At 45.3% G+C, this 21,872-nt stretch overlaps 1 protein-coding gene across 5 annotated transcripts in view; it reads left to right on the forward strand.

Moving 5' to 3' along the window:
* Nucleotides 1-21,872, forward strand: part of CDK16 (cyclin dependent kinase 16) — a 61,281-nt gene that overhangs the window by 30,483 nt on the left and 8,926 nt on the right. For 3 of the 5 annotated variants that reach the window (XM_081895263.1, XM_081895264.1, XM_081895262.1), the window contains exons 2-11: nucleotides 2,459-2,598; nucleotides 5,814-5,954; nucleotides 7,577-7,710; nucleotides 11,272-11,397; nucleotides 12,430-12,486; nucleotides 13,511-13,625; nucleotides 15,245-15,339; nucleotides 16,326-16,388; nucleotides 16,763-16,886; nucleotides 16,983-17,103. In XM_081895263.1, the coding sequence (XP_081751389.1) occupies nucleotides 2,481-2,598; nucleotides 5,814-5,954; nucleotides 7,577-7,710; nucleotides 11,272-11,397; nucleotides 12,430-12,486; nucleotides 13,511-13,625; nucleotides 15,245-15,339; nucleotides 16,326-16,388; nucleotides 16,763-16,886; nucleotides 16,983-17,103 (1,094 nt within the window). In that variant the 5' untranslated portion in view covers nucleotides 2,459-2,480. Of the gene's footprint in view, nucleotides 1-2,458; nucleotides 2,599-5,813; nucleotides 5,955-6,491; nucleotides 6,570-7,576; nucleotides 7,711-11,271; nucleotides 11,398-12,429; nucleotides 12,487-13,510; nucleotides 13,626-15,244; nucleotides 15,340-16,325; nucleotides 16,389-16,762; nucleotides 16,887-16,982; nucleotides 17,104-21,872 lie in introns of those variants that run through there. The other 2 variants (XM_081895265.1, XM_081895266.1) reach the window with 2 other exon arrangements.

The raw sequence follows: 21,872 nt of genomic DNA on the forward strand, positions 1-21,872 counted from the left end.
CTTTTAGTACTAGATTCCGGCTCCTGTAAAGTCAATACTAAATCATCAGCAAATGCTTTCAGTTTGTACTGTTTAGCTCCCACTTGTATACCTTTAACCTCTTGGTCCTTTCTAATCATATTTAGCAAAACCTCAAGGACCAATATGAAGAGCAATGGAGAAATTGGGCAGCCTTGTCGTGTTCCTTTCTCGATCTTAAACTCTTCTGTCACTACGTTATTCACAATTAATTTTGCCTTTTGTTCCGAATAAATTGCACCTATACCATGTTCAAAACCTTGACCTACCCCCATCCCCTGTAGACTCTTCTTCATAAAACTCCAATAAATATTGTCAAAGGCTTTCTCTGCATCCACAAATATCAAAACTGCCTTGGTATTGATATCTACTTGTAGTTTTTCTAAAATATTAATTATATTCCTCATGTTATCAGACAAATGTCTGCCCGGGAGAAAGCCCACTTGGTCTTTATGAGTTTCTTCTACTAACATCTTTTTTAATCTTTTAGCCAAAATGTCTGCAAAAATTTTGTAATCCACATTAAGCAGCGATATGGGGTGGTAATTCTTAAGCTGTGTCTTTTCAGTCTCTGTTTTCGGTATAAATGTAATATAAGCTTCCTTCCACAGCTCTGGTGCCCTTTTCCCTTCCAATATTTCATTGCAGACTTCCTTCAAAGCGTCTCATAGTAGTTCTGGTCATTCAGAATAACTGCAGTCTGGATCCAAGACTTCCCAGTGCTGCAGGGTTGGTTGAAATTGTCACAGCTGCTGGTGAGCCTCTGACTTGCACCTATCTCAGCTGTGTCCGTGTGTGTTACAGTTGAAGAACCTGACCCCAAGCAGACCATCACCTGTGTTTTTCTTAAGCTGCCTTTGGATTCCATCTGTCAACTGAATACCCAGACTGGGCGGTTTCCTCGCACACTCTCCGGCTCCTGGAGCTATATTTAACCCCACCATTCATTACGGAAAGGCTCAAGAGGCAGATGAAAGCAAGAATACCCCAAAATACAGCTTGTGACCAAACGAGGCTGGTTCAAGCCTCCAATGAAATCATTTTCCTTCTCTTCTTTGTTATGGCTGGCTCTTTGTGTGTATGATGAGCATGGACACACACCCTCCAAATTATGCGCTTGGAATGAATTATGCTTAATGGTGTCGCTAGCCAATTGGCCCTGCGGCAAAATTTCTTCCCAGCTCCAAATATAGTGATAAGCATAAAATAAAACCCATCCTTCTACAAAAGGAAGGGTTTGGTTCACCCCCTCTCCCCCCCTGTGTCTCATTTCCCCCCAAATCTAGAGTAAGCTTCTCAAATGTGAATATGTGCAGCCTTGGGAATTTTCGATGCCTCAGAGCAGTGGATTTCACATTTTCTCTTTTTTGGGGGGAACACTTCCCTTTTCCTTTTGTCAGCCTGGGACCCCAAATCTGCTATGGAGCCCCTGTATGTTGCAGAGGATTCTGGGGAGTGTTTGAGGCTGCACATTCCGTTCTCAAGCTCTACATGAACAGAGAGCATGTAGTATTCGTATCCCCACTGCTTCTGTGAAAGGGCCATAGCTCAACCCCCAGCCTCTCCAAATGGGGCTGGAAATGTCCCCTGCCTGAAAGTTGCCATTCATAAATATATCCATTTCCAGGTGCTTCTTTGCTCCCAGATTATGCTGCAATCCTAACCTATTTTATCTGGCAGTAAACCCCATTGAATTCAATAGAGCTTATTTCTTTGTAGAGGCAGTTAGGATTGTGCTGTTAAGGATCCTGCAGTTGGGCATTCTCCGGGGGGCGGGCACCACAACTATGGAAACTTCCCCCTCCTTACCTGCATTCCAGAAACATGTGCGGAGCTTTTCTTTATTTTTCCCAGGCATCTGATCGATAGTTTTCTTAACTTTGTAAAATTCCTTCCCCACATACTTCCAGAGACTTTTTTACTTTTAGTTCTTTCACTGTAGTCACCATAGTACACAACTCGAGACATAAATATTTTACATGCCTAAAAATACAGTTTAAGAAGCAGATGCATTTTGAATATGAGTAGCACGTGAGATGGCTCTTCATAGGACCCAGGAGTCCCCTCCCCTTGAAGTATTCAGGATCCACAGTGCACTCTTCTGTCGCTGGATTAGCCCCCCCGCCCACATGTGTTATTGACTGCATATATGCAGACTTTTAAGTGGGTGTTTTTTTAGCATTGAAATATTTTATGGGCCACCTTGTAGGCAAAGAAGCAGAATTAAAATGATAAATACAGGGTGATTCATAATGAAGTATACTGTATATGCGTACATTTTGCTACATCTGGCTTATCCTACATTAAGAGTGGATTGGGGTTAGGATTTGTATCTCGCCCTGTGGACTGGCATTTCCCCGTCCCCATTCCCTATCAAGTGGGAGTTGCTCACATGCTCACCTTGTGGGTTAACCCCCTGTTTCCTTGTTGCCACGTGCAGTGACTTCAGCCGTTTCCCCACCATGGATCGGATGAAGAAGATCAAGCGGCAGCTGTCCATGACGCTGCGTGGGAGCCGGACAGCAGAGAAAAACCTCAATGAGCCCATCAACCTAGAGGAGAACAACAGCAGCGATAATGGTGAGTGCTCTCGATTGCCAGCAGCGGAGAACAGTGCATGTGGCGGGGGAGCTCCCCCGATGCTCTCACATGCCCAGGAATGCACTAAGGAGGGCCACGTCTTGCTCAGAGTCTGCTGCCTACTATGGAACCCTCCAACTTGAAGTATTGCTAAAAGAGCAAGTTTCTAGCCCTTAATGTTTCAGAGAGTAGGAGCGGGGGGGGGGCAGAGTCGGACACAGGGAAGATTGTTTGCAGTTTGTTCAGGCTGAGGATTTCAGTGGTCAGGTGCTGGGACCTTTTTGCTTAATACTTTTATTTATTTGGAAAAGTTTCTAAACTGCTCAATAAAGAAAAACCGTAAGTGTACTTAATTCAGTGCATACATCATACAGGCACTGGTGTCTCCTGGTGGTTCCTCAGTCCCTGTCTTTTTGCCTTCATAGGTTCATTGTACTTTTCAGTGAATTTCTGGTTCAAAGTTCTAACTTCTTAAAAAACACCCTTATTGTAAGAAGATGCAAGTAGCTTAATGTGTGCAAATATTACATAATTGTTTTCAGTCTTGCTGGCATTGGGTAAACTTTTCCTGTCAGAAATTGTAATTAGCTCACCATGTTACAAACTCAGTCAAAAGGTATAGGTAGCTCTACTCAGAGTAGACCCATTGAAATGTATGAACCTGAGTTAGTCCTGTCCATTAATTTCAGCGAGTGCTCTGCTCAGGACTGGCATTGGATGCAGCCTTCTCTGTTAATTCAAGATCTCAATTAATGTGCCAATTCTTGAGAAAGTAGCGGGCATAAAATGGTGGTTTCCCCCAGGCTGGCTCGTCTCAGGGTCATGCATCTGCTGTCTTGCATGCTCTGTTTGCTAACCTGGAGAGGAAGCATGAACCTGCCAGGGCCACCCAGCACTCGAGTCTAAAGGTTTACTGATCAACAAACAACAAGGAGCAGCTTTTCAGTGTGAAATGCAAGAGAGATTTTGACCACAAATCAAACAGCTGGATCAGAAATGAACACCATATGAAAAGGAAATGTTGAATCTGCCAGGTAGATACTAGAAAACATGATAGGTCGCTGCTTGGTTTCAGATCCAACCTTTTAAAATGTTTGGTTTAGGGCAGTCAAAAGACTAACATAAAATGGGACATTCACATTTCTCTCAAAAAAACAAAGGGGGGAGCAACCAACACCAGAGCATGTGAAAAACAGTGGTGTTTGGAAGCTTAGTCATGCAGACCATGTAGGCACAGAGAATATAAACTAACCCCTAATCCATTTGGTTTTGAATTACAGAAATATTAAAGTTTGTTGACTTAAAACGCAGGCTTGTTACTGATTTGGGAATTAGACATTTAATAGATTCCACCTACTAACCAACCAATTTCAAGTTTCCATGAGTGTTATCCATCATATTTCACAAATGATTTATCCAGTGCTTTTTCTGGGGGGATGCAGGAGTATTCATACACCTAAACATTATTTTAACATGAGTAGGAAAATGAGAGTACCCCTAAACATTTTTTAAAGAAAAAAAGCACTGGATTATCCTAAGAGCAAAGATGGGGAACCTGCAGCCCTAGATGTTGCTGAATTCGCAGCTCCCATCAGCCCCAGCCAGCAGGGCCAGTGATCAAGGATGATGGGAGTTGAGTCCAACAGCAGCTTCCTGTTCAGTATTCTTTGCAAGGATCTTGGCAACCAGAACTAGGTGGCCACTGGAAATTGGCGAGGGGTCTTCTCTTCTGCCCAGGTGAGGCCACTTCTTATAAGACTGTACCGCCTTCGCTAGGGTGAGGTGTTGCCTTGACTGTAGAGGGTGGCAATGAAGGGGGAGTGGGAATAGGACTCATCAGCTGCCTTCCACAAATCTCCTTGGCAGCGTGGCAGAGGAGGGCGAGCAGCACACGGATCCCCTCCTCCTGTTTTATGACTTGCAGAGAATGGGGATGAGATTGCTTATGCTGGGTGGATGCAGCAGACACCTGGGGGCAGGGAGTGTTTCTCTCTGTCTGTGCTGAGCTTTGCTGTCAGCAGAAGCAGCACAAGAGGCTTTTTGCTGCTTTTGGCTGCACTGAAGCCCAGTAAGAGGCCTTTGCTCCCATCTTGCAAATCCTCTGGCAGTCAGAGGGAGGAAAAGACCACAGAGAATGGCTGGCTACTGATCCAGTCACTGAGCATTGAAAACCAGGAGGAAGGGATGGGGAAGAGGGATAGCTCCCCTTGAGGAAAGAAGAAGGAACTGTGAAGAGGGGGTAATCCTTATCACCAGATGTCTCTCATAGGTGTATTCAGATTATAGTTGTCTTTGCCATTTTTAGGTTATCTCTGTCACACTGCAGACTAGAAACTTGTTGGCTTTCTTTTTTAAAGTGAAACCTGGGGATTCCAAGGTATCTGCTAGGTGCTCCAGAGACCACACTAGAAAACATTCTTGATTTTAAGCCATATAGACACCTTTCCCTGCCAGGTAGAGTAAAGGCCTTGGTGTGCTCTGGCATCAGATGCTGGAAAGTTTGGTCCTCGGCTGTGATGGAAGCAGATCAGGTGGTCATTGGGGTTCATTATAACTGTCCACCCCACTCCTCAAATATTGAAGTGGGGGTGTCTCAGGTTACCAGAGCTGTGGGGAGAAGGCTGCCCCTCTCAGGTAAGTCCTGCCTTTCCATTACACCCCTTTCATCCCACTTTAAGTTTGATTCCCGTTCTGCTTTGATTTTTCTTTTGTTTTTCCTTCCTTCATATTTCTCTCTCTTTTTTTCTTCCCTCTGTTTGTTTCTTTTTGTGTATCTGCTTTATTTCTGCCTTCCTTTCATTCTGGTGGTGTGACTCCCTTCCCCTCCCTGCCTCTTTATGCATATTGCTTTCTCTTCCTGTGAGCTTTTGCCATCTGTGCTTCTCTTCCACTGTGTACAAACTTTTCCCTCCTTTTGGAGTGTTTGCGATTCCTATTTGCCTCCTATTCACCCTCCTCCCTGTTTATATCACACTTTCTTTTCTCAATCCCTTAAACTCTCCTTTGTGGTTGGGTGGCGTGATGGACATTTGGGTGGGCTCTTTCCCCAATGCCAACGCTGCCTCTGCTGCTAACTGCTGTGTCCCCTGCCCCCCCACCCCACTCCATCCTGCTGCCCGCTTGACTCTCTGGCGCCTCTCATAACTCTTGTATCACCTGCCCCATCTGGCTGTCCATGTGTGGGCTTCCCTCCCTCCCCGCTTCCCTCCCCCCAGGCCCCACAGGGAAGAGCGTGCGCCCCAGCACCTCCCGCAGCGTCCACGCCCTCCTGCACCGCTACGCAGGCTCCTTCCGCAGGCCCCGACTGGCCGTCAGCCGCAGCCTGAGTGCCCACCTCAACCGCTCCGCCCGACTAGGTGACTATTGCACCTCCCCCTTGTGTGGGCAGGGGCTTGGCCAGTGAAGGAGAGCCTTTCTGGAGTCCCACCTGAAATCCTTTCAACCTGGGCCTCTCATCAGTAAGCTGGGCTGCATCAGAGCTGGGAATCCCTGGAGCAAGAAGCCTGGGGACCCTGAGCCTTTCATTTCTGTTTCTTGCTCCAGAAGGCCTTTGGGAAGGGTGCTGGGAACCAAGGCTTAGGGGCCTTATTCCCAGGGATCTTGGTTTCAGGTGCTAGCTCCGTATCAACACAGATCTTAAGATTTGTGGCTCAATGTTGCATCAGTTGCCATTTTTGACCAGAAAGAAGTGTTTCGGTTTCATCTCAGTTTCACAAAGGCTCCTAGGGACAGGGCTGTGGCTCCATGAGGGAGCCTGCCAAAGTCCCTGGCATCTCCAGAAGGACTGGAAGGTCTCCTGTCTGAAAACTGCTGCTTACCTAGATGGACCAGCAGAATGACTTGGTCTGAAGCAGCTTCCTGTCCTTCTAGATCCCCAGGAGTGAAAGCTCCCCATTCTCCACCTTTATGAGAGTCAACCAAAATGTAAAAAAAAGTGGCAGGCGCTTGCAATCTCCTCAGCTCTCTATCAGGTAAGATGTCACACAGAACAGGGTGGTGTGATGTGAAATGGAAGTGAAACTGACATGAAACCAACATCTCTCTGTTTAATTTTTTTTATTGAAACAGTTTATTAGACACAGGTTATAAGGTCCCTGTTGGTATTTAAAACATGTTCAGTGCCCAGAGCAGGGATGGGGAACCTCTGGCCCTCCAGATGTTGTTGGACTACAACTCCCATGATCCCTGACCATTGGCCAGGCTGACTGGGGCGGATGGGAGTTTGGAGTGCTGCAATACCTGGAAAGGCACACGTTTCCCCTCCTTGCTCTATTGCCTTGGGGGTAGACTATCTTGGCCATGAACTCGTTACATGACATTGTGCAAGTTTCTGTTGTATCAACCATAACAATCTATTTAAAAAATGAAAACCACCGGCTACTTTAATACCATACTGGGCTATAGTGGACTTTTCTTAATAAAATATGGTACTTTATAACACACATGGTCAAATTGGATTGGGGTGAGAAAGGGGAAATTTGTGCATGTGGGGCATGTTATTCAAACCAGCTAGGTCTTGGGCTTGGTCTACGTAAGCAGCAGACGGAGGGGGCTGGAGGGAGTGGCTTTTGAATGGTCCAACACTGAAAAATTAACTGAAAAGAGAAACAGGTACATCAGGAAGAAAATATTCTAGTCCAGACTTTTGCCTCCTGCACTGATTTTCTGTTTGCGAGGATCTTTCAATGTAGATAGGGGAGCATTTCAAAATGTGACAGCCCAATTCAGAAGTCTGCTACATTAAAGACCAGACCCATTTGTTTTTTGCTTGTGGGAGGCCAATTGTAGTGACAGCCTGTCCCACAGAATGGAATTTTTTTTTGCAAAGGTGGGGGGCAGTGGGTAGGTGGCCATGAAGGGAAGGTACAATGACATATTGAGAACCACGGGAGATCCTTGAGAGGTATTAGAGGGAGTTGCTTGAGAAGAAGGTTTTTAATTTCCCTGCCTGTGCTGTCTCCATCTCTCTGTGATGCAGAAATTGTCCACGAAGACCTCAAGATGGGTTCAGATGGTGAGAGCGACCAGGCGTCAGGGACATCATCTGATGAGGTGCAATCTCCAGTCCGAGTGCGCATGAGGAACAACCCAGCGCGCAAGATCTCCACCGAGGTGCGAGCATTAAAGATGGGCGTGCAAAGTTCAGAGCAGTTGTCACTAAGGGACTTTCTCCATCTCCCTTTCGCACAAGTCACTTTTTAGAGAGGACCATGGAAGGGATGTCTAGAGATGGCTCTACAGTGGTACCTCGGGTTACAAACACTTTGGGTTACAGACTTCGCTGTAGTACCTCGGGTTAGGAACTTTGCCCCAGGACGAGAACAGAAATCTTGCGGCTGTGGCAGTGGGAGACCCCATTAGCTAAAGTGGTACCTCAGTTTAAGAGCGGTTTCAGGTTAAGAACAGACCTCCAGAACGAATTAAATTAGTAACCAGAAGTACCACTGTCTATATGACCCACACTCATTCTATCTCCCCCCCCATCAAAAAAAAAGCCAGGAAATAACAAAGTCTGCACCAAGAAACCTTAAATAAAATAGTGTGAATTGTTCAGTTACCTAGTCAAAATGTTTATTTGGCTTTACGCCCATCATGAAACACAACACAACAAAACAAATCAAATAAAAGAGCGGACTCGTACAAACCACAAATAGTATAACACAATTCACAACTCACAAGGACGGATATTAGCCATTCATAAGAAAAGTTTAAGATTAAGATTAAGATTAAATTTTTTTGGCACTACACTAAAATCAATATCTGATGTCATTATAGAAAATTCTTATAAGTATCAATAATCAGCTAACATTCCGTTCCGTCTCTTGTACGAGAGGACGGCTGTTAGGAATTTAGCAACCTGTAGGGTAATATAAGGATCCACATCTTGAAGAACCCAGGCGAGCTGGAGGTCTACTGGTTTGTCGGCCATAGGCTGGATTATGGAGTTCAGTATACTAGCACGGGCTGAACTGTACAAAGGGCAGATAAACATAACATGATGTAGAGATTCAGATGTTTTCATTTCACACACACACATTGAAGGGACTTGGCCTTTGGTGAATCTATGTCTCAGCACATTTGTTGGAAATACATTGAACCTAGCTCTAATGAAGGCATATCGGTGAGACGCGGCCATTAGCGATGTTAAGTAGGACGGAGCGCGGTAGATAGGGGTTATGCCGAAATTTAATGGCGAACAGGCTCCACCGCCAGCTATGAAATTTTGGTATAGCTCCGCATCATCCAGCCTTTGATTTATACACCTTTTTGCCACATTTAGATCCAGGTGAGCAATTCAGTGGGCGAGATCTCATAGGACAGCAATTTGGCATGGATTTTTCCTGACCACAAATTTGTGAAGTCATCCCGCCACATGCATTGAATTAGATAGTGGTTCGGGAGTTTATGCCATAGGGATATCCAATAAATCAAAACTCTCCTCCATATAACTAACTCCACTGAGGGGATCTTCATTTCTAAGCGAATACCTAGCAATATACTTACTTTTCACAGACCCCTTCAGCTGGCACTCCCCCCCCCCGCCAATAATTTTACAGTATTTTATTTTATTTTCCAAAGGTACACAATATTCAATTAGCAATAACAATACAAAATAATAACCAAACAAAAACAAAAACAAAGCATACACCCATGTGGCTTCCCTCCCCCATTACTCATCATCTCTTAATCTTTAGATTCTTATTAATATATTACTTTTTTCTAGTTCTACTTTACAAACTTAGTCTATACATATCAACATATTATCCTTAGAACAGGTAATTTTTTCATGTAATCCTCAAAGCATTGCCATTCCGACCTTAAATTCTGATTAGTCTGGTGCCTTATGGTTGCTGTTAACTTCACCAACTCTATAGAATCATAGAATCATAGAGTTGGAAGAGACCACAAGGGCCATCGAGTCCAACCCCCTGCCAAGCAGGAAACACCATCAGAGCACTCCTGACATATGGTTGTCAAGCCTCTGCTTAAAGACCTCCAAAGAAGGAGACTCCACCACACTCCTTGGCAGCAAATTCCACTGTCAAACAGCTCTTACTGTCAGGAAGTTCTTCCTAATGTTTAGGTGGAATCTTCTTTCTTGTAGTTTGGATCCATTGCTCCGTGTCCGCTTCTCTAGAGCAGCAAAAAACAACCTTTCTCCCTCCTCTATGTGACATCCTTTTATATATTTGAACATGGCTATCATATCACCCCTTAACCTCCTCTTCTCCAGGCTAAACATGCCCAGCTCCCTTAGCCGTTCCTCATAAGGCATCGTTTCCAGGCCTTTGACCATTTTGGTTGCCCTCCTCTGGAGACGTTCCAGTTTGTCATTGTCCTTCTTGAACTGTGGTGCCCAGAACTGGACACAATACTCCAGGTGAGGTCTGACCAGAGCAGAATAAAGTGGCACTATTACCTCCCTTGATCTAGATACTATACTCCTATTGATGCAGCCCAGAATTGCATTGGCTTTTTTAGCTGTCGCGTCACACTGTTGGCTCATGTCAAGTTTGTGATCAACCAAGACTCCTAGATCCTTTTCACATGTACTGCTCTCAAGCCAGGTGTCACCCATCTTGTATTTGTGCCTCTCATTTTTTTTGCCCAAGTGCAATACTTTACATTTCTCCCTGTTAAAATTCATCTTGTTTGTTTTGGCCCAGTTCTCTAATCTGTCAAGGTCGTTTTGAAGTGTGATCCTGTCCTCTGGGGTGTTAGCCACCCCTCCCAGTTTGGTGTCATCTGCAAATTTGATCAGGATGCCCTTGAGTCCATCATCCAAGTCATTGATAAAGATGTTGAATAAGACCGGGCCCAAGACAGAACCCTGTGGCACCCCACTAGTCACTCTTCTCCAGGATGAAGAGGAACCATTGATGAGCACCCTTTGGGTTCGGTCAGTCAGCCAGTTACAAATCCACTGAGTGGTAGCATAGTCAAGACTGCATTTTACCAGCTTCTTTACAAGAATATCATGGGGCACCTTGTCAAATGCCTTGCTGAAATCAAGGTAGGCTACGTCCACTGCATTCCCTTATAAATTTGCTTAATTTACATATCCAATCTTCCTTTGTGGGGATAATATTTCCATTCCAGTTCCTTGCAAGTAGTAGTCTAGCTGCAGCTGTGGCATATAAGAATAATTTTTTCTTATCTTGTGGGATATCCTTTCCTAAGATACCCAGTACGCTTCTGGTTTTTTTCTCTATAGAAATTTTTAACATCTTTTTTAACTCATTGTGGATACATTCCCAGAATCTTTTAACTTTTTTGCAGCCCCACCATACATGGACCATAGTCCCTCCGCCGGCACTTTTAACCTTCTGTGAAATCAGGCAGGTAAAAGTCACACCTATGCAGCTGAATTATCTCCTAATGCTCTGAGGAATGCCTGTGTGAAAGCCTGATTCATAGAATTGTAGGATTGGAAGGGGCCACGAGGGTCATCTAGTCCAGCCCCCTGCAATGCAGGAAACTTGAAGCCCCAACCCTGAGGGTAAGAGTCTCAGGCTCTGCCGGCTGAGACATCCTGAGGCCTGCCCTTCAGAAGGGAATCCTGCAGTGGCCCAACGACAGAGAAAGCCCTCAGAAGACACCTGTCTTCATTGAGGGTTTACAAGCTCTAGTTCTGCCCCCAGAATTTGGACCCCATTTTCCTCCCCTCTCCAGGACATTAACAAGCGCCTGTCACTTCCCGCTGATATCCGCCTGCCGGAAGGTTACCTCGAGAAGCTCACTCTAAACAGCCCCCTGTTTGACAAGCCCTTGAGCAGACGGTTACGGAGAGTCTCTTTGGTAAGTCAGATTTAAATGCAATTTGTTCACTTGGGTTTTCTTTATAGTGCCCCTCCCCCATGACATAGTTCTCTGGGTGGTTGGCCAAATAAAGCGATAAAACACAATATTAACAGTATCATGAAAACAATGACTATGTATACATTTTCAGCAGAGGCGGGAATGCTGAAATAAAATTCACAGTAGAACTAAAAATACAAAATATGCAATCACTGGGATCAAAATTCAGGTTTGAATTTGCCATTGGGCTTTGTGGGTCTGCGTGTGTCGAAGGAAGTCTGTGTGCAAAACAGGACTTTTCACCCTCTTCCCTGCCCTGCCCCATTCTGGGGATTCCCCCAACCCTCTACAGCAGATTTAGGGGGTGTGGGGCAGCAGGAGTCGCATTGAGCAAGGGGGCCTCATTTTGTGCAAACAGCACCTCCGCTAATCCAGCTTTCAGATCTCTAAAGATCACAGATTATAAAGGCATGGGAGAATAAAGAAAGGCATTCACCTGGCACCAGAAAGAGCTTAAAGAGCACCACCACTGAAAAGGTCCTTCTCCTAATAGCCATTTCCCTATCTCACTTGCTGGGGGTCTCTAAAGAGGTTTGGGCAGGTGTGTATGGGAAAAGGCAACCTTTTGGTCACCTGGCCCCATGCCATTCAGGGCTTTAAAGGCTAAGACAAGTACTTATAGCCTCCCCCCAGCCGCCTACTCTGTCCTTTCACTGCAGTAGGAACAGTGACCAGGAGCCCCTCCCGACTGGGGGGAGGGCATGCTGTAGGTGGATTCTGCAAAGGGTCATTGATGCTGGAATGGTGCTTTAGTGGTAGAGTCACATTCATTCTTTCCCAGAGCTCCCACCTGCTTGCCACCTTCTATGCAGCACAAAAAAGGTGGGATAAAGTCTCTATCACCTATAACCGTCCTCCTGCTATGGCGAGCACAAATAATCACGAAGACGTTGGAGGGTTGCTAGTGCAGTAGGGCCCCCGGCTGGAGAAGGCAGCCCCTCCCACCCTGTCTCTTTGTGCTTTCTTGTGCAGTCGGAGATTGGCTTTGGGAAGCTGGAGACCTATGTGAAGCTGGACAAGCTGGGAGAAGTGAGTGCCCTGACCGTCCTCCGGAAGGCGGAGCTGAGAACAAATTCCAGTCTAGAACACACTGGGGACGACCACTCAGCTCGCCTTGCTTCATCTCAGGGCACCTGGGATAGGGTCATTCTCATGCTGATTTTAATATATTTCTCTCTCTCTTTTTAATGTATTGATTTCTACTTTGCTCTTCCTCCAAGTCCAAGGAGTGCAGGATGGTGTACCTAATATCCTCACAACAACCCTGTGAGGTAGAATAGGCTACGAAAGGGTGGCTTGCCATAGGTCAGGGAGCAGGGATTTGAACCTGGCTCTCCCCAGCACTCAACCCAGGACACCACCCTGGCTTAGCCTTAGAGCAGTGAGCTTGGCCAATCCAGGGTATTTGTTCCTTTATCTCCACAAGACTTCCAGCTCATCCCACCTTATTATCACTTCTCACGTTGGATTTGATCCATTCAGCCTGGGAAGGTTCCTTTAGTTCAGTGGATTTAAGAGGACCTGGTTCAAATTCCAGAATGGCCTTGGGGAGTTCCATTCAGTCACCCATCCTTTCCAGCACATGCATTCAGAACACATTAAAGCACACGGAATCTCGTTTTTTCCAGGATTGCCACTAACACCCTTATCCAGAACTCCTTGTTGACCCATATCTCTTGTCAGCCTCAACTCTTTCTTCTGTAAAATGGGCCAATTAATGAATCCATCATAGGGCTCTTGAGAGGATAAATGAGAGAAGGGAATTGCATTAACTGCGCCCAAGATTATGAATTCAAGAGTAAATCATGCCTCTCTAGGGCGGAGAACTTTCTTCCCCTGATCAGACCAGTCTGGTGTTGAGAACATCTTTCTGCAATTACATAGACGACGTTTTGCACTCTGGTTTTTTGGTGAAATTTATTCTTTGCTGGCGTGGGGGCATAACTAAATTGCAGGGCAACTTGGGACTTGGAGGAGAGTTGGGGTGAGAGGCCAGTTGACTAGAGGTTGGGCATTGGGCTGCTAGCCTGAGCTCTGTCTTTGCTGCATTAAGGGGACGTACGCCACGGTCTACAAGGGGAAGAGTAAACTCACCGATAACCTGGTGGCCTTGAAGGAGATCCGTCTTGAGCACGAAGAAGGAGCACCCTGCACAGCCATTCGGGAAGGTACATCAACACTCCCTGAAATCAGAAGGGTCAGCCAGTTTCAGTGGGTTCTGGTCCATTGGGGCACTCTGCCATCACCAGACCACTTCCTTCCTTGTACCCAGGCCAAGGGATGGCCCTGGCCGACAGTCTCAGGTTTGCCCTTGTAGAACTCAAGGCAGAGGAAGATGGGGGGAAACTCTGCCTCTCTTTGGCTCTTGCTCCATCTGTGGAGACCCCTCCACCTTCTGCCTGTCTCAGAGAGCAGCTGCAAGAATTCCACAGCCAGTGGAAAGTGGAAATAGCTGCAGACGTTTGGATGAGCCAAACAGCTGCATCCATGAATGGAGGGGGTCCCAGACTGAAAATGCAGGTGAACACAAAGACTCGTCATAAGATATTTGTCTTGACCAGAAAAATTACTGTAGCAGCCAGAAGTCCAGAAGAATTCATGTTAGGGCAGTAGAGACTCTTAACCCAGAGTCTCAGATGTGGCCGACAAGAGGAATATCACCTGCAGTGTTCTTATCATTTCCTTCGCTAGTGAAGTTCAGGGGTGCATGCGCAGCCATAAGGACATGTGCACACACACCTTTCCCATGCTCAGGAGGGAGGAGGTATCAGTGGGCTTGGGGGAACTGAGGTTAGCAGAACTTGATCCATCATCGTCATCAGTCAGTCAGTCAGTCAGTCAGTCAGTCAAAGAAGCATAAAAACAAGGCAACAAATCAAAGGAACCAGTGAGGGTGTGTTGTTAGAACTAGGATACCATTAATCTCCAGTCAAAGTACTGAAAATCCCCTCTTTAACACACAGAGGTATTCCATAGAAATTGCAATTGTCAATAAACTTACTCCATTTTAGGAAAAAAATATTTTCCTTTTAACTGTTTTTATGTTCTTTCTCTAAGTCTAATTAAAACAGGTTAGTTTTTGCCATTGTTACACAATCCCACACCTTATTATGCCATGATTTAATTGCTGGACCTGAAGTTCTCCTCACCCCTCTCCTAGTTCACACGTCCACTACATGTCGGTAAAACCATTTTTAAAAAACTTTAGGGAGCAAAAGAAGAGAGGTCTAGACAGAAAGAGAAGGATGTCTGTGCCCGTGTGTGGTTCACATGAAGAGGGGAAGGAAGACGGGAGCAAATGTACACACAGCTGAGAGAGGTCATTTTCTGATCTGTGACCAGATCTCTTTGCCCCTCCCAGCTCAGCCAGTTCCCTCTCACAGCTTTACCTGCCTCAGTAGGACCCAGTAGGTGTCTAGAGGGCAGACCCAAAGGGCCCCCCCCCAAGTCTGCAGGGAGCAGGAGGAAGATTGACTCTGCTGCCCTTGGCGAGGCTGAGAGAGAAGAACAGGAGAGGCAGGGGAGCGGCATACTGGCGCACACTGGCGCAAAATTACCCACCCCAAGCAGCGGCAAGTCCAGAGCAGTGGATCATGTAGGGACACAGCAGATAACCTCCTCCCTGGTGGGTGCTTTAGGCTCCCTGGAGTTTTCTAGCTTTCTCTTTCATGTCATGTGCTTGCTGTTCTTCTCTCAAAGCCTAGAGTTTAGGAATGGCTCCATTAAACTCTTTAGAGGTGCTTCTGTTGCGCGTTCCACAACGTGCCTCTCTTTCTCTGTTTTCCAGTTTCACTTCTGAAAGATCTGAAACATGCCAACATTGTGACCCTGCATGATATCATCCATACAGAGAAATCCCTCACGCTTGTCTTCGAGTATTTAGTGAGTAAACAGGGGCGGGCATGGTAACTGTAACTTATACTTCTTTATGAATGAAAACATCTCAAATTATTTACGACTGAAAGCTGAACATTCAGAAAACCCGTATTTTGAACAGCCTGGCTGGTTTGAAGGAAGATGTTGCCTACAGTGCACATAGAGAGGGTGTTAAAACTGTCATGGCTTCCTCCCAAAGACTCCTGGGAATTACAGTTTTATGATAGGTTTAAGAATTCTCAAGGTAGCTTTCTTTTTCTTTTTCTTTTTTTTGAAAATTGAGTGTGATGTTTATTATGTTTATTATTATTACATTTATATCCCACCTTTCATCCAAAAGAGTTCAATGCGGGGTACGTGGGTCTCCCCATTTTATCCTTTTTTATTATTAATATTTTATTAATTTTTTTCAAAAGAAAAATAAAAGATTACAATAGAACACTCAAGGTAGCTTTCAATGCCCTCCTGAAGCAGCCACTTCAGCAGGAAATGATTGTAGCATAAGTGGGGGCAAGTTTTTCAAGGACAGTCTCCTGAAACCTAGGAAGTACAGTAAGTGTCAGTTCCCTGCCCCTGAGACCACTACCAGTGCTGGGCTTGGACGTGACTCCCACATCCCCGTCCAGCCCTCTTGCTCAGTCTGGTGCAAACCATGTAGGCACAGGGGAAAGGATGGGGGTGTGGGATGTATGAACCTTCTGTTCACTTTATTGGTCCAGGGCACATTCCTGGGTGGGGGAATTCTGCTGAGTCCTATGGCAAGTCCACTGCATGGGAATGCTATGCCCACTCTAGGTTGAAGGATTCCCATATAGTCTTAACGATAAGGGGTGCCATCCTACCCATGTTTACTCAGAAGTAAGATTCCCTTGAATTCAATGGGACTAACTTCCAGGTAGGTGCTCATAGGATTGCAGACTTATTTGCACAAATCAGTCATTTTAAATTAATGAAGAGGAAAGTTGTCAATCCTGCGTCTTCTTTCACCCCAGGATAAAGACCTGAAACAGTATCTTGACGACTGCGGCAATGTAATAAATATGCACAATGTAAAGGTAAGTTGCTGACTCCCATCTGAGTCTGTTTCAGTGGATTCTTTTACTGCGTAGCAAGCAACTTTACGGATCTTGCTGGCAAAAGCTCACTTCAGCATGAGATTGCACGGGGGGATTTGATACGGGCTTTGCATGTTCTCCTCCAATGCTCTGGTTATTGGTGGCAACCCCATCAAACGAACGTGGAACTGTCCTGAGAAAATAAAGGCATGTTTCTAAAGAAAATCCCACTGTTTGAAGAAGTTATATGAATTGGAAATATTTTCCTAAATGCACTTGTTTTGCATCCATGGCTGGTTAGAAGTACTGTATATGGCAGATCTAGCGATGAACTAGAGGGAAGGGCATTGAGATGGCTCTGTTCCCTCCTCCAGCTGTTCCTGTTCCAGCTGCTGCGTGGCCTCGCCTACTGCCACCGTCAGAAGGTGCTGCATCGAGACCTCAAGCCCCAGAACTTGCTCATTAATGAGAGAGGGGAGCTCAAACTAGCAGATTTTGGTGAGTACTAATTATCTCTCTGCCCTTGCTCTGCAACATTTACTAACAAATGTAATGAAATGTAAAATGTAATGCAATGCAACTTAACATTCCCAGGACTGGCCCGGGCAAAATCCATTCCCACCAAGACCTACTCCAATGAAGTGGTGACACTTTGGTACCGACCCCCAGATATACTATTGGGCTCGACAGAATACTCCACCCAGATTGACATGTGGTAAGGATTCAGCAGACTGTGGCCAGCTCTCCCTCCCTGTGGTTGAAATCCGTGAATTTTGATAGTACTTTCCATTTGCCCATCAGTTGTCCTGCAACATCCCACAGGGATGGGGGACCTGTGACCCTCCGGATGTTGTTGGACTTTCTCTTTAGCCCAGCTAACTTGGCCTATGGTTAGGAGAGATGGGAGTTGTAGTCCTGCAACATCTGAAAGGCCACAAGTTCTAGTGGTGCAGTCTGTTTTCTGCATGGTTCTTGTCTTTTTAAAAGGTGATTTAAGTAAAGAGGGACACAGATGGCGCTGTGGGTTAAACCACAGAGCCTAGGACTTGCCGATCAGGTCGGCGGTTCGAATCCCCGCAATGGGGTGAGCTCCTGTTGCTCGGTCCCTGCTCCTGCCAACCTAGCAGTTCGAAAGCACGTCATAGTGCAAGTAGATAAATAGGTACCTCTCCAGCGGGAAGGTAAACGGAGTTTCTTTTTTTATTATTAAATGTTTATTAGCATTTTCAATAATAAAACAAAAACAAAAATAAACAAAAAATAACCAACATACAAAAATAAAAACACATATATTTTCAGTTGCTTATTTTCTTTTACCTTATTTCTCAGACCTCCTCACTCCTCCCCTTCTTGTATTCCAATTTAAATTGTTAACTCAGCAAATCCTTATTACTTATTTCTCAATCTTAACTTAATAATTTATTTTAACACATTATTATTTTACTTTTTCTCTTTAGTCCATTTCCTCAATTTATTTTTGCTAACCTTATTTTCATTTAATTTAGTTCATTTTAAAAACCAGTTTTGCCTTATCCAAACTTAAACATCAATACTCGTTCTTAAAACATTTTTCTAAGATCGACCAATATTCCCTTCCACGAATTCCCCACTTTTCATACCAATAACAAAACAGAATAAAACCGAACAAATTATAATTATGTCCTCTTTGGATTCCCAAACTCCACCCCCCCTTTCCCGGTTTCAGCCCCCAACAAGTGTCCATCAGTCTCAATCTACTATCAGCCTGGAGATCTCACATCCGAGGCTCTTAATTCTCTCTCAGTTCCTCTCTGCCGGCCTTTTTGATAGTCCTTAATATTGAACACCAAATCTCGGAGAGGCTCCGGCCCAACAGGATCCATATTTCTTCCAGCCAGACCTCCATACTTAAAAGTGGAGCCTGTGGGGTACTCCAAATCTTGTTTCTTACTCCTTTCAAAACCAAATGTCCCCAAAGCTCCGACTTCCACCATCAAATTTGTAATCCTTAGGTCTTCAGATCTCCACATAAGGAGATCTTTCCATTTTTCAGTCTCCAATTCAGGCCAGACTTTCCACATCAAATTTTTATCTTCCTTTGTTGCCATCATGTCAGGCCTCAAGCTCTCCTTTAACACCTGCAGAATTGCAGCTCCTCCTTCTTTTTCTTCAAAGACAACATCTATCTCCTTCTCCAAATTCTCAAAGCTCTCAAGTTTCTCTATTTGCATAGTTGAATAGGCTTCCTGATTCAAATCCTTATCAAACTCAATGATGTTGTTCTTCGAACTTTGAAGTGCCAGGCATAGCTCTAATGGCTTTAGCCCAAGCGTAGCAGAGTTTTCCTGCACAGCGAAGAAGCTAGTTGAGGTGGAATGACTAGTCAGCTAGACTCAGAATAACTATTTACAGGATTTATTAAAAGGAAAAATAAAACCAGCAGAGTTTCTGCATACAAAACAAAGCAAAATAAATCCTTTCTTTCTCTCTCTCTACACAGCACTCCTAACTCCTAACACACCCGCTTAACACAAACTGTGCTAGCATTCCTAGATAACAGAGTTGAGTGCTGATCGTTAACCAATCAGAGTAAGTAGTTTCTAGGTCAAGCAGACCTTGGCTTTCTGCCAAGAGTAAATTGACACTGGCCTGAGTTAATTGTGTGAAGCCAGAATCTGTAAGTTTTCATGAGAATCAATTAACAGAAACTGAACAGTTGTTTACTGTTAAGTCCAGAGTTGTAACATTTGTAGCCAAAACATCAAGTTGGCCTTGTATCTTTCCCAAGAGAACAAATGCTCTGTCCAATTCCGCCTGGATTTTCCCTCCTCCAGCCATTCTTGTAATGTCCCAAAACCCCCTCTAGAGGGATTTTGGTTCCTTGATATTCCTTTCAGCTCAAATCCAAAAGTCAAGTTAGTTTGTATCAGCTCTTCCTTATTTTCAAATTGTAACAAGTATAACCAGCAGAAACAACAAAAACAAAGTTCTCTTTTTCCGTCTTGACAGCTAATTTGACAGCTGTCAAACTCTTCGATACCTCATCAAGAGGCTCTCTCGCGGGGCACTCCCGGGCCCGGGGGGGGTGACACTTCAGCTCCCAAAATTAGTTCTTTATCCTCCAGTAAGATTTCTTATACTGCCAAATCGTGAAATTAAAATCTTTAACCAAAAAAAGGGGGGGGGAAAGAGTTCTCTCGACCCTAGTTAGCAGGTCCTTTGCTTTAAATTATTTACAAAATGGGGAGGAGGACTTCCTGTTTAAGCCTTCCCCGATCGTGCCTAATTCAAAAATTTTCTTTAAAGATCCAATTTTCGTACTACTCACGGGTTGTTACTTACAGTCTGATTGCTCACAAGAAGAAGCCAGTGCTCTCCGACAATGGCAATGCAGCTTCACTCCGCAGAAGGAGCAGTCTACTCTCAGCACCGCGCCGCTCACCCCATCCCTGTTCCGGAGCCTTTAAAAAGGCTCTTTCGCAGCTCGGGGGGGGCGCAAATGGTGCCCGCCGAGTCACCACGCTCACAGGCTTTACCGCCTGTGATTTTTAAGGGTCCCCACGTCGCCGCAGCGGCAAGACCCGATCCTGCGGAGCCGATTCCCTCCGGAGCTCAGAGGGAATCCACTATTAGTCGATCGCGCTAACCCGGAAGTCTAGGTAAACGGAGTTTCCATGCGTTGCTCTGGTTCGCCAGAAGCAGCTTAGTCATACTGGCCACATGGCCCGGAAACTGTATGCCGGCTCCCTCGGCCAGTAAAGCGAGATGAGCGCCGCAACCCCAGAGTTGGTCACGACTGGACCTAATGGTCAGGGGTCCCTTTATCTTTACCGTAAGTAAACAGAGGCCATGTAAAGGAAACAGCGGTGAATGCCGCTTGGATCTCAGGAAACTGCAGAGCTAAAAAAGGAGACTGAAGCTAGAGACAAACAAATGCATGGAGCCAGTAGCTGAGTCACAGTGGCCCACTAGGAACACAAACTGTGGTGAGTTCCTTAGAAGTTTATCCCCAATCCCTCCATGTAGAGACGAGGGGTGGCAGACAAGCCATTCTGAAGGACAACTTGCCCACTGCCATGTGACATTCCCCTGTAATGTGCAGGAACAAGAGCATGCAAAGTGTGGTGAACTGGGTGCACATCCTAGAACTGGCACAGCCAACGTTGTGCCCTCCAGCTCTTGCTGGATTCCAGCTCCCATTAGTCAGCCAGCCTGGCTGGAGGTCAGGGAGGATGAGAGTTGTGGTCCATGACATCTAGAGGACATCTGATTGGCTGCCCCTGCCCTGGAATGCCTTCTCTTCTATGCTTCAAAACAAGGATTCTAAGTGTCAGGTGGCCTCCCAAGGGGACGTTTGCCAGGGAAGAGTTAACAAGACTCTCCAACAGCAGCTCCAAAATGGTACCCTCTTCAAACAAAAGGGAGATACCAGAAAACTTGGGGCACGGTAAGGGGAATCCAAAGGTTTGCAGAAAGAAGTACATGGTACCTTGGTTTTCAAGCGTCTTGGAAGCTGAACATTTCGGAACTGGAATGCCAAAAACCTGGAAGTAATTGCTTCCGTTTTCGAACGCGCCTTGGAAGTCAAACAGCTTCCGCTGCGTTTCCCCCCTTTTTTTCTCCATTGACTTTGCTGACCGCTCTTTGCGCCTCAGTTGTTGAACGTTTTGGAAGTCGAACGGTCTTCCAGAATGGATTACATTTGACAACTGAGGTAGCACTGTACATTGGGGAGGGGTCAGGAGTGGAACAGAAGGAGAGAACCCCCTCCCCACTCGCCTCATGAAGTCTTGAGAATCCTCACTGGCCATAGATGCTGACTAAGCATTGCCATGGTGCTAGTGAGGACTCTTCGCTGTAACATTTAGTTGCAGGCCCTACTTGTTTCTGAGATATTTCTTGCCCTTCTCAATGCATGCCAGAATCCTCTGCAATATGCAGGCGAAGGTCCATGGCAGAGATGCAGGGAAGGTCTTTGGCTGACTAGTTCTAAAAAGTATACTCTAAAGGCGGCAAGGTTGAAAATCCCTTACATATATGATAATGAAAACAAACCTGCCTCTGTTGGGTTAAAGATTGGATCGTCATTAAAAATAAAGATTTGTTAGACCTAGAGGGGTTTAACCTAAGGTTTGGTTGGCACGCTTACCTATGGCGAGACAAGGGAAGGGTTCATAAAGGTTTTTCTAACCATATCTTTAGAGGGCCACTATTGGAAGCGTGGGAAAGGAATAAAAAATTGTTGGAGCAGAAAACGCCCTGGTGGTTATCACCAATCGATATTTTAACAATTAAAAAATCAAATATTGAGGGAGAAAGATGGACATATGAGGATTTACTAACTAAAACAGAAGCCGGGTGGAGGATAAGACCATACGAAGAAATAAAAAATAAGTTGACCGGCTGGATCCAATACCACCAAATAAATTCAATGTGGATGGAAGATAAAAAGATTGGAATAAGTGAGAAAAAATCCAGATTCCAGATTGAAATAATAGAAAGTCG

Source organism: Podarcis melisellensis (genome assembly GCF_964234715.1).
Source record: "Podarcis melisellensis genome assembly, chromosome: 17".
Lineage (NCBI taxonomy): Eukaryota > Metazoa > Chordata > Lepidosauria > Squamata > Lacertidae > Podarcis > Podarcis melisellensis.